The sequence below is a fragment of the Psittacula echo genome (genome assembly GCF_963264785.1).
Source record: "Psittacula echo genome assembly, chromosome: 7".
Taxonomy (NCBI): domain Eukaryota; kingdom Metazoa; phylum Chordata; class Aves; order Psittaciformes; family Psittacidae; genus Psittacula; species Psittacula echo.
In genome coordinates, this window is record NC_137740.1 from 10,903,487 (window position 1) to 10,916,523 (window position 13,037).

At 38.7% G+C, this 13,037-nt stretch overlaps 1 protein-coding gene across 5 annotated transcripts in view; it reads right to left on the reverse strand.

Annotated features, from left to right (window-relative positions):
• Nucleotides 1–13,037, reverse strand: part of MAST2 (microtubule associated serine/threonine kinase 2) — a 192,412-nt gene that overhangs the window by 31,643 nt on the left and 147,732 nt on the right. For all 5 annotated transcript variants that reach the window (XM_080623790.1, XM_080623792.1, XM_080623791.1 and 2 more), the window contains 3 exons: nt 9,575–9,650; nt 8,046–8,255; nt 1,875–1,976 (listed from right to left, as the gene is read on the reverse strand). In XM_080623790.1, coding sequence (XP_080479916.1) covers nt 1,875–1,976; nt 8,046–8,255; nt 9,575–9,650 — 388 coding nt within the window. The remainder of the gene's footprint in view (nt 1–1,874; nt 1,977–8,045; nt 8,256–9,574; nt 9,651–13,037) is intronic.

Sequence of the window (13,037 nt, forward strand, 5' to 3'; positions counted from 1 at the left end):
ACTTCAATAAGTTTTATGTTTTCCTAGATAATGTGTTACTAATAGGGGGTACACAAGCGTAAATGACAATGATTAACACAGCAAATACAAACCCAATAAGCTTAAATTTATTTCATTTCTTCATTGTTTTTACTTCCAAAAAACAATCTTGAAGAAGTACTGAAAAATAACTGGAGTCACTAAACTCATCTATATCACAAAAATAGTTTTGAAAGCCAAAGAATTCCCAGTTTAAATGGAGGTTTGCCCAGGATTTTCAATGCAATCTAATGGAGACTTCTTGAAAAAGTAAGTGTAGGCATCTATCTTGCTGGCTGTACAAGATAGATGGTCATATTCTGGTTGTACTTCATGACTGACAGTGGTCTTCCCTGCACCACAGAGTTCACAGCAGAGCAATCCATCTGATGCAAGAGAACCCTCCAAAGTTTACTGGTTCTCAGTACTTCTGCAGGTGTTTTTAAAAGCTGGTATCATCAAAAACATTGGACCACTCCTGTCTACTTTGTCTAAGAAAGCTCTGCAAAACTCATTTACCCTCTAGTGACTCAAGTGCTGAAGGCTGTCCATGGACACACCGTCTTCAACGTGCCTCAGATGTTAACTATACATCTAGATCAAGCTACAGATTCATAAGTTTGCCAACTTCTCTGATGTCCCAAATGGATGTGGCTTCCCTGTCATTCTTCTGTCTAGAAAGAACCATCAGATAGCGTGCTTTGACACACCAGGGAATCTGATCCTATCATTTCCTAAGTTTTACTGTAGGTTTGAGTCACCTTCTCCCTCACTCCAACAACTTTTTGTGACTCTTCCCTATGCTCTCACCAAAATTTTTCAACATCCTTTTGCAATACAGTCACAGAATAACCAATAACCACAACACTGTGTACACCAGAGGCCAAATCACATCTTTCCACTGTTCAAGGCCAGGCTGAAAGGGACCTTGAGCAACCTGCTCTAGTAGAAGGTATCCCTGCCCATGGCAGGGGCATTGGAACTAGATGATCTTTAAAGGTCCCTTCCAACCCCAACCATTCTATGATTCTATGATATTCAAGGTTTATAGTAACACTCTTGCTGGGGCATCACAGTAAGAATGCACATTCAGGCTGCTTCTCCCCTGTACCTGCAACATGTATTTTGAATGACAGGGCTTCAGGACACAGTTGGCCTATTTCACTGAGATGGCCTAAACACTTCACCATTTTTGAGAATTAAATAAAAACCAAAATACACGCTTATTAGCCAGAGTAAGTTAAAAAAGCAACAAGAGTTCCTTTTCCATGTATTCCAATAGCATCACATAGGATTTCAAGCCCAGGCTAACAAATCTGCTTGGATCTCTCGCTGGCCTATTCCTCTGTGTGTTCACAGCTGGAAAACCTGACACCAGGTTTCTCTCCAATTGCTGGGTCTACAGCAAAGGGATTCAGTCCAAGAACTCAAACACCATTTATATCATGGAAAGGAACTTCTTCCCTAGTGATAGTACTTTCTCAGCATAGCTCTCTAGGCATCTTATGCACACTATACATTTACAGGCTCTTTGCTGTAGCTACTAACAAGAGGAAAATCAGGTGGCAGCAAGTAGCATGAAATTATGTCAGTTGCTACATCTGGTCCCTCAGCCATAAATTTTACACTAAAATATAATGTAGCTGCTGTTGCAGCAGACAGTCCATTGGGAAGATACTTCTATATTAATGCAAAAGACACTCAGTACTTCTTTTTTAAATAATACAGATTTATTTTTTCATGAATGTTTTGATAAGAGTTTAAAGCTTTCTATGGAGGCTTTGTATTTCTTGTATGCTCAAACACACACCACACTCTTTAGGTCATATATGCACTCTCCTGAGGAGCAAACTTACCAGGCACTCAAGCAGTCGAGCTGGTCGTGCAATGATAATCATCAGCTTCTTCACAAGTTGAGTAACGAAGGCAACCTCGGAGCTCTCGGATCGCTCGTGGGCCTATGGAGAGCAGAACGTCACATTATGGCCCTAGCAGTGAACTCTTCAATTCTGTATCTCAGATACTGAACGCAGAGCAATCACCAGCTCAGTAACTGTAATGCAGAAGTGAAGGCACGACAGAGTCAGGGCAGGCAATGATCTTGTCTCATTCAAGGATGCCAAGTTACATACAGCTTTTCCATTGCAACTGACTCCTTTTACGATGCAAGAGAGATTTCAAAAGCTGTATTTGCATTGTACCACCTATCAGTTATGTTACACAGGATGTGTTTTTATTTCATTTTTAAAAATTAAAAGAGGAATACTGGGTTTTTTCAATTTTACCTTCCATAGAACACTGACATTGAGATAATTACTACCAGCCTCATATATTTCTAGACTTCACTTTCAGCTTTACTTTACAAACAGAATTCGAACCACTTCTGTTCATCATCAAGAAAAACTAAACTGTATTTCTCTTTATTTAATTTTATAAATCCTGCTGATCAGCTACATATTATATTGTACATATTACATGTACAATATAATACATAATAGCTACATATTACATGTAGGACCAAGCAGACAAGAAAAACAAAGAGCATATAGAAACTTAACTCAGAGAATTTATTCTTGTCCACTTCCCCTGCTTCACTAGATTTCAGTACAAATTCAAGGCTTAGTCTCAAGGTATGCTTCTGTGTGAGGTATTTTTTTATAACAATACACACTAAAGAGATAATTAAATTAATCCCCCCCAAAACAAACAACAAAAAACCCCCCTAAATTCCTCTTCTTTTGCTCAAGCGCCCTATAGTTACATTATGAGTGCTGAAGTTCAAATGAAATAGCATTTCATTGCAGTGTGATAAAAAGATGGTTCCAATGACATGTAAAAACTGAAACACCGTACAGCTATTTATTCCCAAAGGTCTAAAAATTAGGCTTTAGCACAGCCACAGACATAAAGTCCAGAGCTCAGCCAATGATCCTATGCTAGCAAAGAGCCACTTGCTTATAGGAACAATATTTTATCAACAAGGATGCAAGCAGCAATAAACTACAGGTTCTTTTAGCATTGTTCATTAGCACCATCTAAGAAAAAGACGTATGTGGGTGAGAAGTCAAATCACCAGAGATCACCTAAAAGAACAGTAAAAGCAGAGGGAAGCAGAAATTCAGAGCTAGAAACATACAGGCAGCATTTGCAATAAAATATGCCTGATATGTTGTTACCAACCAAAATAAAATTCAGAAATCTATTATTTCTCATTATGACACAGGTCAGAATAACAGATTTTGAATCGTCTCCTTCAGCACTGAGAAGCCAGGGCTAGAATTTTAACCTTGATGAAAACAATGTACCTGCTAGTTCATTATCTCAAACAAGTATCTGAGATGCTTCCTGGCTATAGAGCCTTAAAAAGAAGATAATTTTGAAAGCACTGAAGTAAGTTGCGATTTTTTTTTCCTAACTGAAAGCTATTTTCTAATTATAAAATAGAAAATAATCAAAATGAAGGTGATCAGTATTCACTCTGCATCCCCTAATGCATTATGCAAACTCGTAAGCTAAAATATGAATTCTAGAGAGAAATTAATGCCTTCATATTTGAAAAGCCATTCCAGATCACCAGGGGTTAGCTGTGCTGAAATGAATAAATAACATCAACAACTTTGTAAGAGCTGAAAAATGAGCCATGCAATTGGAAAGTCCTTTCCCCCCCACATAAGTTATATTACACAAAAAATATCAATCATTCATCAGTTTGCATCCATCTATACTGTTAAACAATCTTTTAAATCAAGTCCTTTTGTTTTCTCCTTTTCTCATCTATGACAACTTAGGAAAAATAATTTGAAAATAATCAGGCGCCCGTTTTGGAAATGAAAAGCCAAACCATGACTGCCAAATGATACAGAAAAGCAAAAGGATAAAAAATCAAACACAACTTGTAACAGCCACTCAGCCGTCATCTCTGCACAGCGCTGCTCTTCCAAGATCCTCAGCAAAACTGCCTCTTCTTGTTTCCTTCTTGCACAGGACAGCCCGGACACCCCTACAGACATCTTGTGTGCAATCTGTCCCAAGGACAGTGTGTGGAAACCAGAGGGTTATACAGCCAAGCAATGCCTGCAGCTTCCATGTGCCTTGGCATGAGGCGTGCCATCTCATCAGCGCTTCCCAGTGACGACACGCTTGTCTGAAGGTTGCTGGTGGCATTTCAGGGTTTCCTCCCCTCCTGCCTCCCAAGGGGAGGAGGGAGAAGCCATAGGGGCTGTGGGTAGAGGCTGATGCCATTCTTGCACACATTGCCAGTGACACGTGTGCAGGAGGTAGCAATGGGTAATTTACAAACCGATTCCCTTATCTGAAAGACCCATCCGTCACTAACTGTAGCTACTGGGGCATGAAATTAAAATCACTGTCCTCCCCTGGGGTTCAGCAGGACCAATAACTGGGATATGCAAGTCACAATGCTGTAATTAAGCTAATATACTGATGGAAACCAAAACAATAGACCTGCAATGCCAAGAACCAATAAATTTACACTAAGGCTCATATTAAGACAGCAATCCCAATCAGAATACCCATTTGCCAATGTGCAGCATCAGTCACCGCAGTATAATACTAATACTTTCTCCTGTTCCTTCTGTTCCATGCACAGAAACACCAGTAATCCTTCACCTTCCTCATCAATTGGCTACACCTATGCAAAAGCCTTTAAACTTCTTTTGGCCAGTTTTATCTTGTTAATTCAGACAAGTAATAACTGACTCTAACCCTTTTTTTCTCCCCAGTGACCTGAGGTCCTATCCCATCCTCTAAGGCCACCTGCCATGGTAACAGATAAAGAACTGAATGCCACATATTCTTTTTTATTAAGTGTTTTATCTTATTTTTAAATATTTTTATCATGTGAAGTAAAACATTCAAGTTCATGTTTTCCAAAATAAAGAAAACACCTTATATTCATTTTTACTTCAGGATAATTTCAATGACACAATAAGCAATAGGGTTTTTTCTGGCTAAAAGACATTATTTCACACTCCAAACAAGGGAGAAGATCTCATTTGCCATAACTAACGAGATTTGTTGGCATTTTATTACAAAAGCCAGGATCTAAAAACTTTTAAAAGCTTTCTGGTTTGGTATATATAAACTGCTCATTATTTACATACCCAATTACTCTGTTGTATTCCTACAATATAAAGTAGACTCAAACTGCAACATATTGTATCAAGTTTCTTTTCTATGGTTTGAAATACTGTGTCGGTTTAGTTTGTTAGCATATGTCAGAATTGTCACCTTCAAAAAGAATGTCAAGAGAAACCATTCTTTCACGGTAAAACTGTATGAAAGTCTGTGGATATTCCTGCCACCTGCTGACCTCATTATTCACCAATAAACCATCTTCCCAGTCTTTCTATATGTTATAAAAATATACCATAAAACTGTATATCCTACTGCACAGACATGCAACTGCCCAAGTGGAAGAGCTTTTTTGATAAGCTTCCAGTTGGTATTATTTATATAGCAGGTAGCTCTGTGTGATACCTTACAAGCTAAGCAAAGACCCTCAAATTTGGAATCATCTAAACTTGACTCCCAACTTCCTGTGTTTCAGGTGGGTCCTCCGAAAGAAATATTCCCACCAATTTCTATATATTTAGAATGAAATGTCCCAGTTACTTCCTTTCAGAATGCAGTCCGGAGGGCAGAGCACAGACTGGCAAGCAGGGGAAAACAAGCAGCTTTTAAATATTAAAATATTGAAAAGCCAAGGAATTATGATAGGACATTAAAAACAAATGAGAAAGATACGGAAGGAAGTCTTTGACATTTCTTTGCTGTCTTTAATTTCCTTGTCTTCTTCCTTCCCAGCCTGTTCTGCCTCCCTTGTCTCTAAGCTTTCCCTTTAATGGTCTCTTGCCCACTTTACTTCCTAAAGTAAATCAATTCAACTTAAGAGCTGACCGTTCTCTCAGCCTCATTCTGCAGAAGTTAAGGAGGAAGAGGTCAAAGAGAGCCCTTAACATCTATTCCTGAACAAGCCCAGAGACGACTATTGTATCTTCTCTAATAGCAGTTCAATGTCATCCTTCCCCGTGCTTAGGAGCAGCAGTTTAATGCATGTAGGATGAAGGGGAAAAGGACATTTAAGAAGTGTGTTTTGAGGATTTGTTCTGAGAAAGGGGAGAGGAAAGGAACAAGCAGATTTATCTGACCCAGACCTCCTCAAAGATCCTGATTAATGTCTTCAGGCCAGAACACAGGCCTGGAAGTACAGCCCAGAAGTGGCTAGACCCAATTTATTGCTCTCTTAATTCCTTACGGTATGAGAAATCATTGTTCACACACAGAGAAGGAAAGTCTTGGAGAATTTCAAGCTCCAAGTATCTGCTACAAAAAGCAGTTAAACACCCTGTAGTCCCCTTGCACCCCTTGAAATGTAAGCTATTTTGCTGAGCACACATACACACTTGAAGTGAAATCTTTCCAACTTTAAAAACACCATCCAAAGAGGCCTAATCTCCTATTTCATAGCTGATGCATGCAAACACCCTACTTCCAGGATCTGGAGATACAAGGTGCACCCACCAACACTTATCTGGCTGCATACCCCCATCTCCCATTTAGACTGCCTGCCCCACATGCCTCTGCCAGCCGCTGCTGGGCTGGGTGATGTTTATTCTGCCCAAGAAGACTATAGTGCCGCTTTCAACTTCAGAAACATCTTCCTCTCTCCTAAAGACTGCAAATACTGAACAGTTTCTCCATCAAGATGCAGTTTCTCCAGCACTGGACGGTGGCATCAATGGTCAAACTCTTGCACAGCATCCAAGGAACACCACTTTTACTAGGAAACACATATTTTACTATTAAATGCATCCACAGTGGTCACTGATATCCCACAGCTAGACAAGCATACAGGGCCTTGAAAGATATTCCCTGCCTCTCTTGATCTGCCAAAATTACTTTCCCCATCCAGGCAGAACACCACAAAACCAAACATCAGTCATTTTTCTCCCATGCATACCAAATATGAGGGAAACTGCATCCACACTCATAAATAGGGTAACCAGAGATTTCAGCTGATACAAGGGAAGATTCTGAAGTTTCACAAAGCTTTTCAATACAATAATTGCATATTAATATAGTATTTTTATTCACCTGCCATTTTCTAGTGTCTGAAAAGAGTGGCAAAGGGGCACAAACCACAGCAAGTCATGCCAGTGGGTTGGCGAACTGATCAATGACATCTAAATACACCTTCATCAAATAGATTAAAAAGCATCACAGAAAAGTAATTATTTCATGTGTTCCGTTTCTAGGTGTCTCTGTTATCTGAGACTGCAATCTTTATAAATCCTGTGTTTTCAGCTTGCTAACTCCTTAAATCAAAGCAGAGGGTTAAGGAAACATTCCCAAATGGAGGTCAGGACCCAGCAAGTGGCAATAGCACTGACTCTTCACAGCAGTTATAACATAAATTCTGAGAGATATTTTTAATTTAATGTTATTTTCATTCTAAAGGAAAAGAGCAATTTTTAATGAGCAGCTGAAGCACATTGAGCATGCATTAAAATTGTGCCCCCTTGTGTATTTTCCTATGCTTTGAACACCACACAACGCATTGAAGTACTAAAAACCCCACAACCAGATTAAGTTCAGCTCAAGAAAACCTTTTATGAAAAATTTATAGCAACACTACAAACTATGGTGTTTTCACTCCTTGAAGGCGCTATTGTAATTAATAAGTCATTCAGAGGTTTGAAGTACATGAAAGGAAAGTTCAGTCATTTCCTTCATCTGGATGAACCCAATTTTCATAAATGGTAAAGACTTCCTTTGACTTACTCAGATGCATATTTAACTTGTACAAACTAAGTACACAGGTGAAGTGATTTACTCACATCTGCCCGTGGCAAATCAACAGCAGACTGGAACAACTCAGATCTCCTGACATCCCCACCCACTGCCCTTCCCCTAGAACCCACACTGTCTCTCCTAAAATCAAAGCTCTGGCTATTATTTAAAGTTTCAATCAAAATAATATATACCACTTTCCAGAGAGCACTTACATCCTGGAGAAGTTTCTCCAAGTTTTCCTGCAGCTCATAAAAGTACCGAGAAGTAATAAGACCTTCACGTGATTTATCTAGGCAATCTCTGGCCAGTTCAATAACTTGATGATGAATGAAACTTAGGACCCCATCTGCTAATTGCAGCACGTTCTCTGGAGCATTAGAGGCAATAAACTCAGCCAGCCGCTCTTCCATCTGTGCCGTGGCCTAAGAGTACAGAATAAAGAGAAATTACTCTTAAATTTTACTATCCCAGAACTTAAAACCATAAATAAATCGGGTGCTAAAGTAACATACTTGCAATTTCGAAACACAAGAGGCATTAAAAATATTCCAAAATACAATAGCATTTTGCTGAGAATTTAAATAGCATTCCCTAGGCAAAAGTTACGTGCACATGAGCAAACAACAAATATTAATCAGAACACACTTTCTGAAAATGTAAATGACCATAAAAATATCTTGGTGCTGAGGCTGCAATTCCTCCCTGGGTCTCCAGAGTAAGGACATACGATATGGAGCAGCTTCCAGACCTTTTAGACAAGACCAGGGAAGCTAAAAATCACTGCCCCAAGCAACAGACACATTTCTATCACTCTAAGCCCTGATATCCTGTCTCCAGAGAAACATCTATTTTTCCTATTGGTACAGGAACAGGAAGGAATGGCCATATCGACAGCTGCGGGATACATGATCTTCTAAACTCATTTCAGTGAGATGTCAATCTTCTACACTCACTGCAACGAGATGCTACTTTCAATGCCTGATTTTACAGACTTCAATATTCAGCTTTTTTCAGAAACTCCATGCTTATTTGGACTGCAGATCACTTCAGCACATTTCAGTGTAACTGAATTGGGATTGACTTTCTAAAATCCAAATCTGTCTTCATCGCTTCTCTGGTACCAAGAGGCCCAGGGGCAAACTTGATTATTGCCAAAACCTCCAGTATAATTTGGAATGATTTTAAAAGAAAACCCTGCATTTCCAATATGTAAATGGAAAATCCACCAAAACCAAAGATGCTTGGATCAGTATAAAGCAAATTCAAAGCAGTTACATAGGGAAATCTGAGAGAATGTTATTTTGAAATTACTTTTTAAAATATCTGTTTAAAGTATATATGAAAATAAACAAAACCTCCCTTTTCCAGCCTTGATGTGATTCAAAATTTAAATAAAAACCCATGGATTAGTTAAAACTATATGGAGAGCCAAAGCATGGCCCTTCTTACTGTTGTGAGTATGTGTCATCCCTTTACAAGACAGGAGAAATGCAGTAAATATGAAATACACACACAAAACCATAAAGCTTTTCACCCTTTCCATTTGAATCTCTCCATTCAATCTATTTCTTCTACTACAGAATTAACATATGAAGCAGAGAAAGCAGTTTCAAACTCTCAGCAAACTGCGCTGCTTGGAAATGAGATGTAGGAGCTGGGCTCCTTCTCCGACAAGCACTATGTTAATTCTGAGCTTGGTCACAAGTTCATTGAATGCAGTATTGAAAAAGTGATTCTTTACCTTTGGAAACCTTTCTTTGTACACATGATTCATCATTATTATTTCACTGTCAAAGGAAATTGGGGAGCGACCCGGGCTAGAGGAGAAAAGAAAGCACGTTATTATTTACAGATATCACATCAAAACCCTTCAAAATCCATTGATGGTCATAATGCTGTCTCACAGACTGCAGCCCTTCCAAAGTTTTTACTTTGGTAATGGGCAGATACTTAAATTCAGAGAAAATGCTAGCAAGCAATGGCAGTCTACAGTATCTGAAAGCTGCTAACAACATACCTGGCTTCACATGAACTCAAGCAGAAACTCACCTATTTTTTACTGAATGCAAACCCTAACATACAAGCAGCACACAAAACCCCAGTGCATTTGTTGTAGGTACAGCTGATATTCCCCTTGTTTTCTTACTGCCCTCCCTGGCAGTGGTAGCAGCCCTGTTCAGAAAGAAATCACTTATCTAGAGTCTCTAATGCCAGAAGGGAGCAGAATAAACTGAAACAAGGAACTTGGGATCACTTGCTTTCCTTAGTCTGAAGGATACCACACTACAGAAAGGACGCATGAGCAGTGCTATTCAGCTAAATCTTATATACAAATACCACCAGCAATAGGAACTGAATATTTCTATGAAAACTGCACTCCCTGGAGGCATATTACACCACGGATGCATACGCATGTATGCATAGGTTAGCCAGCAACTTCAAGGCACACCAAAAAAACCACAGGACACTAAATCTTGACAAACTGCATTTGTATTACTGTTTGGGTGGGTTTTTTCAAGCAGAGTTGCATCTCATTTCATCACATCTGATGGTATGCAGTGCTCTGACTCATGCTGCCACTGAGGACAGCCAGAGTGAGGTAATGCAGATAATCCCTCACTACAGGATCGCCTACAGCATCTCATTTCTTCAGTTACCTTGTTTTAATGATCCAGACAAGCAAGGGCCTCAATTATTTGGCATCTTACAAGATCGTTGTCTTTATGATTTCAGGAGTACTACATATTGCTAAAAATATTTCCTCTATGCCAAAAAAATATGATTTTGTCTTGAATGAGTTCAAACATTTTAAACTTCCTTGTGAAGGATGAAGTGAATCTCTCTAAACAGAATAAATGCATTTTAAACTTTGAATGAATTACAGTTACTACCTTGCTGCTAACCTATTTAAAGGAAAAAACATTCTTTCGGGAACATATATTTACAATTCAAAGGAAACTTAACTCACTGGCTCACAGCATACAGCAATACCAATCTCTCTTCATGCCTGGTGCTGGAATTCCATGAATTACATTGTGTCTTGTTTTTATTAAGGTTTATCCCTCAGCTTGGGAAAATTCACTTCACATTAAATCTCTCACTGAATCCTTACGTTAAAGGAGAAAATCTGATTTGGATGTTTTGAATACCAGGTAAAAACACATTTTCATCAACTTGTTTTGAAGAAAATCTATCCCTTCACTTGGTACATGGCTAATTTTAAGCAAGGAGAATCTGCTTTAAAAAGGAAATTTACATTTATATTCAGATGGAATGACATAATAAAAAGAATAAAAGAACATTTAAATTCCAGACTTGCAAACAAATCCTCTCCCACATCTAGCCTGCTATCTTTATCCTTTTTTCTCCCAGACCAAACCATCTGACACAAACACAGGACACTTGTTTACTGGCAGTCCATATGGAGCTGAAGAACTTGGCAAATATAGTTATTGAAGAATTTATTTTTATATAATGTATTATTTCGCTGTGTGATTTAAGTGAGGTATAAATTACAAGGATATATTTAGCCCTTTGATACTAACTACATAAATACAGAGGCACACGCATACCTCATTTTAACATTAAAGTAGTCCTACTAAAATTTGTGCATGCTTAAGTATTTGCTGTCTTAGGGCTACAATAAAACATGAGGGGTTTTGCCTTTTGCTTTTATTTGTATGGATACAGGAAATTCAGAGCTCTGCAGAAATCATGCTACTTAAGCTGTCCTGCCAGGAAATGTAGTGTTTCCTTAAGGAGAGCCACAATGATATCGTGGTTATTTGGTTTGGGTTTGGTTTTTATGATTCTGAAACAAAGTAGGGTCTAGGGATTGGCAATAAAGTAAACACTTCTGATCCCTTTACGTTCCTTGGGGACTGGCAGTTTTGGAAGCTGATTGATGCCACTTTCTGCAACCTAAAACAACAGAGCGTCCAAACAACTCTGGATAAAACCTAGGATCGAGGTTCAAATTGTCATTCTAAATCAATCTGCCCAGTATAACAGGTCAAATAAAAAGTCTAGCTGACTATAGCAAGACTGCAACATCATATACTGCACCATAATTTTTTATGTTGATCCTTAGCCTGGGAATCTACAGAAATAATTAGATGGATATCCAACTAACCAAAGGCGAGTGGCCAGGCACTGCTGATGACTTTACAGCACCTTTGAGACATGACCAGGTGAGAAAGACACCAAGAGTGATAAATAAATCTGGGCAGGTAACTGAATGCCACATAAGGAAATTTAGAAAAAGAAAGAAAAAAGGAGTCTAATACATTTTACTGGCATGAAAGCTTTGCAAATGCAAGAGCTTCACACATCTATGTGTCGCATTTTAGTGTGAGGTGTCCCTGCCCACGGCAGGGGGATTGGAACTAGATGATCGTAAGGTCCTTTCCAAGCCTAACTATTCTATGATTCTATGATCTATCTACCACCAAAAATTTCATGTACAGAACTTAACCAGACAACCATTTCAAGCCTCACAAAGGAACAGATTATTTTCTCTAAAACAGAGGACACAGATTGTGCATGTGCATAACATTTAAGACAAAAAGCAGGCTGCTTCTCTTGGTGTAGATAGGTAGGTCAAAGAAATGATTATTGTCAGTGTGTTTTTCATTTCAGCGGAGCAGACATTAGAAGAATAATATCCGTCTCCGTAAGCTTAACAACAGAATGAAAAACTACTCTCTCTTTTCCCTTTCTTTACCCTCCTTCCACTTTAGGAAATGATGTGGTGATAGACTTTCAGTGACATCTATTTCCCACAAAGGTCTCTAGCCTTCAACTTGTCAAAACTCACGTGTCTTTATCTGATGCTGGAGAGTGAAAATAGCTTATAGACAGCTATTTGAAAGAGCAGCATTTATAGTAATAAGTTAAATCTTACAAAACCTAGTTTAACTGTGACTAAATAGAACTGAGGTGTTTATGAATACCTAATTTTTCCTTCACTGTGACAGCTGTATTTATTAGGAAAAAGCAGAGGAGCTAAAAGCACTGTGCTCCCCACTGCTTCTAGACTGTACGTAAAGGTTTAATGAGGATGTATTTACCAAATCCAGTGTCCATAGGAAAATTAAAACCATAGCCTTAATTTTTTGATCTCCACAAATAATGAATTTTAAAGCTAGAGAGCCAAAGTTGTATGAAGTAGAAACTATGTCAAAGCTTCTGCTGAAGGTGAGCAG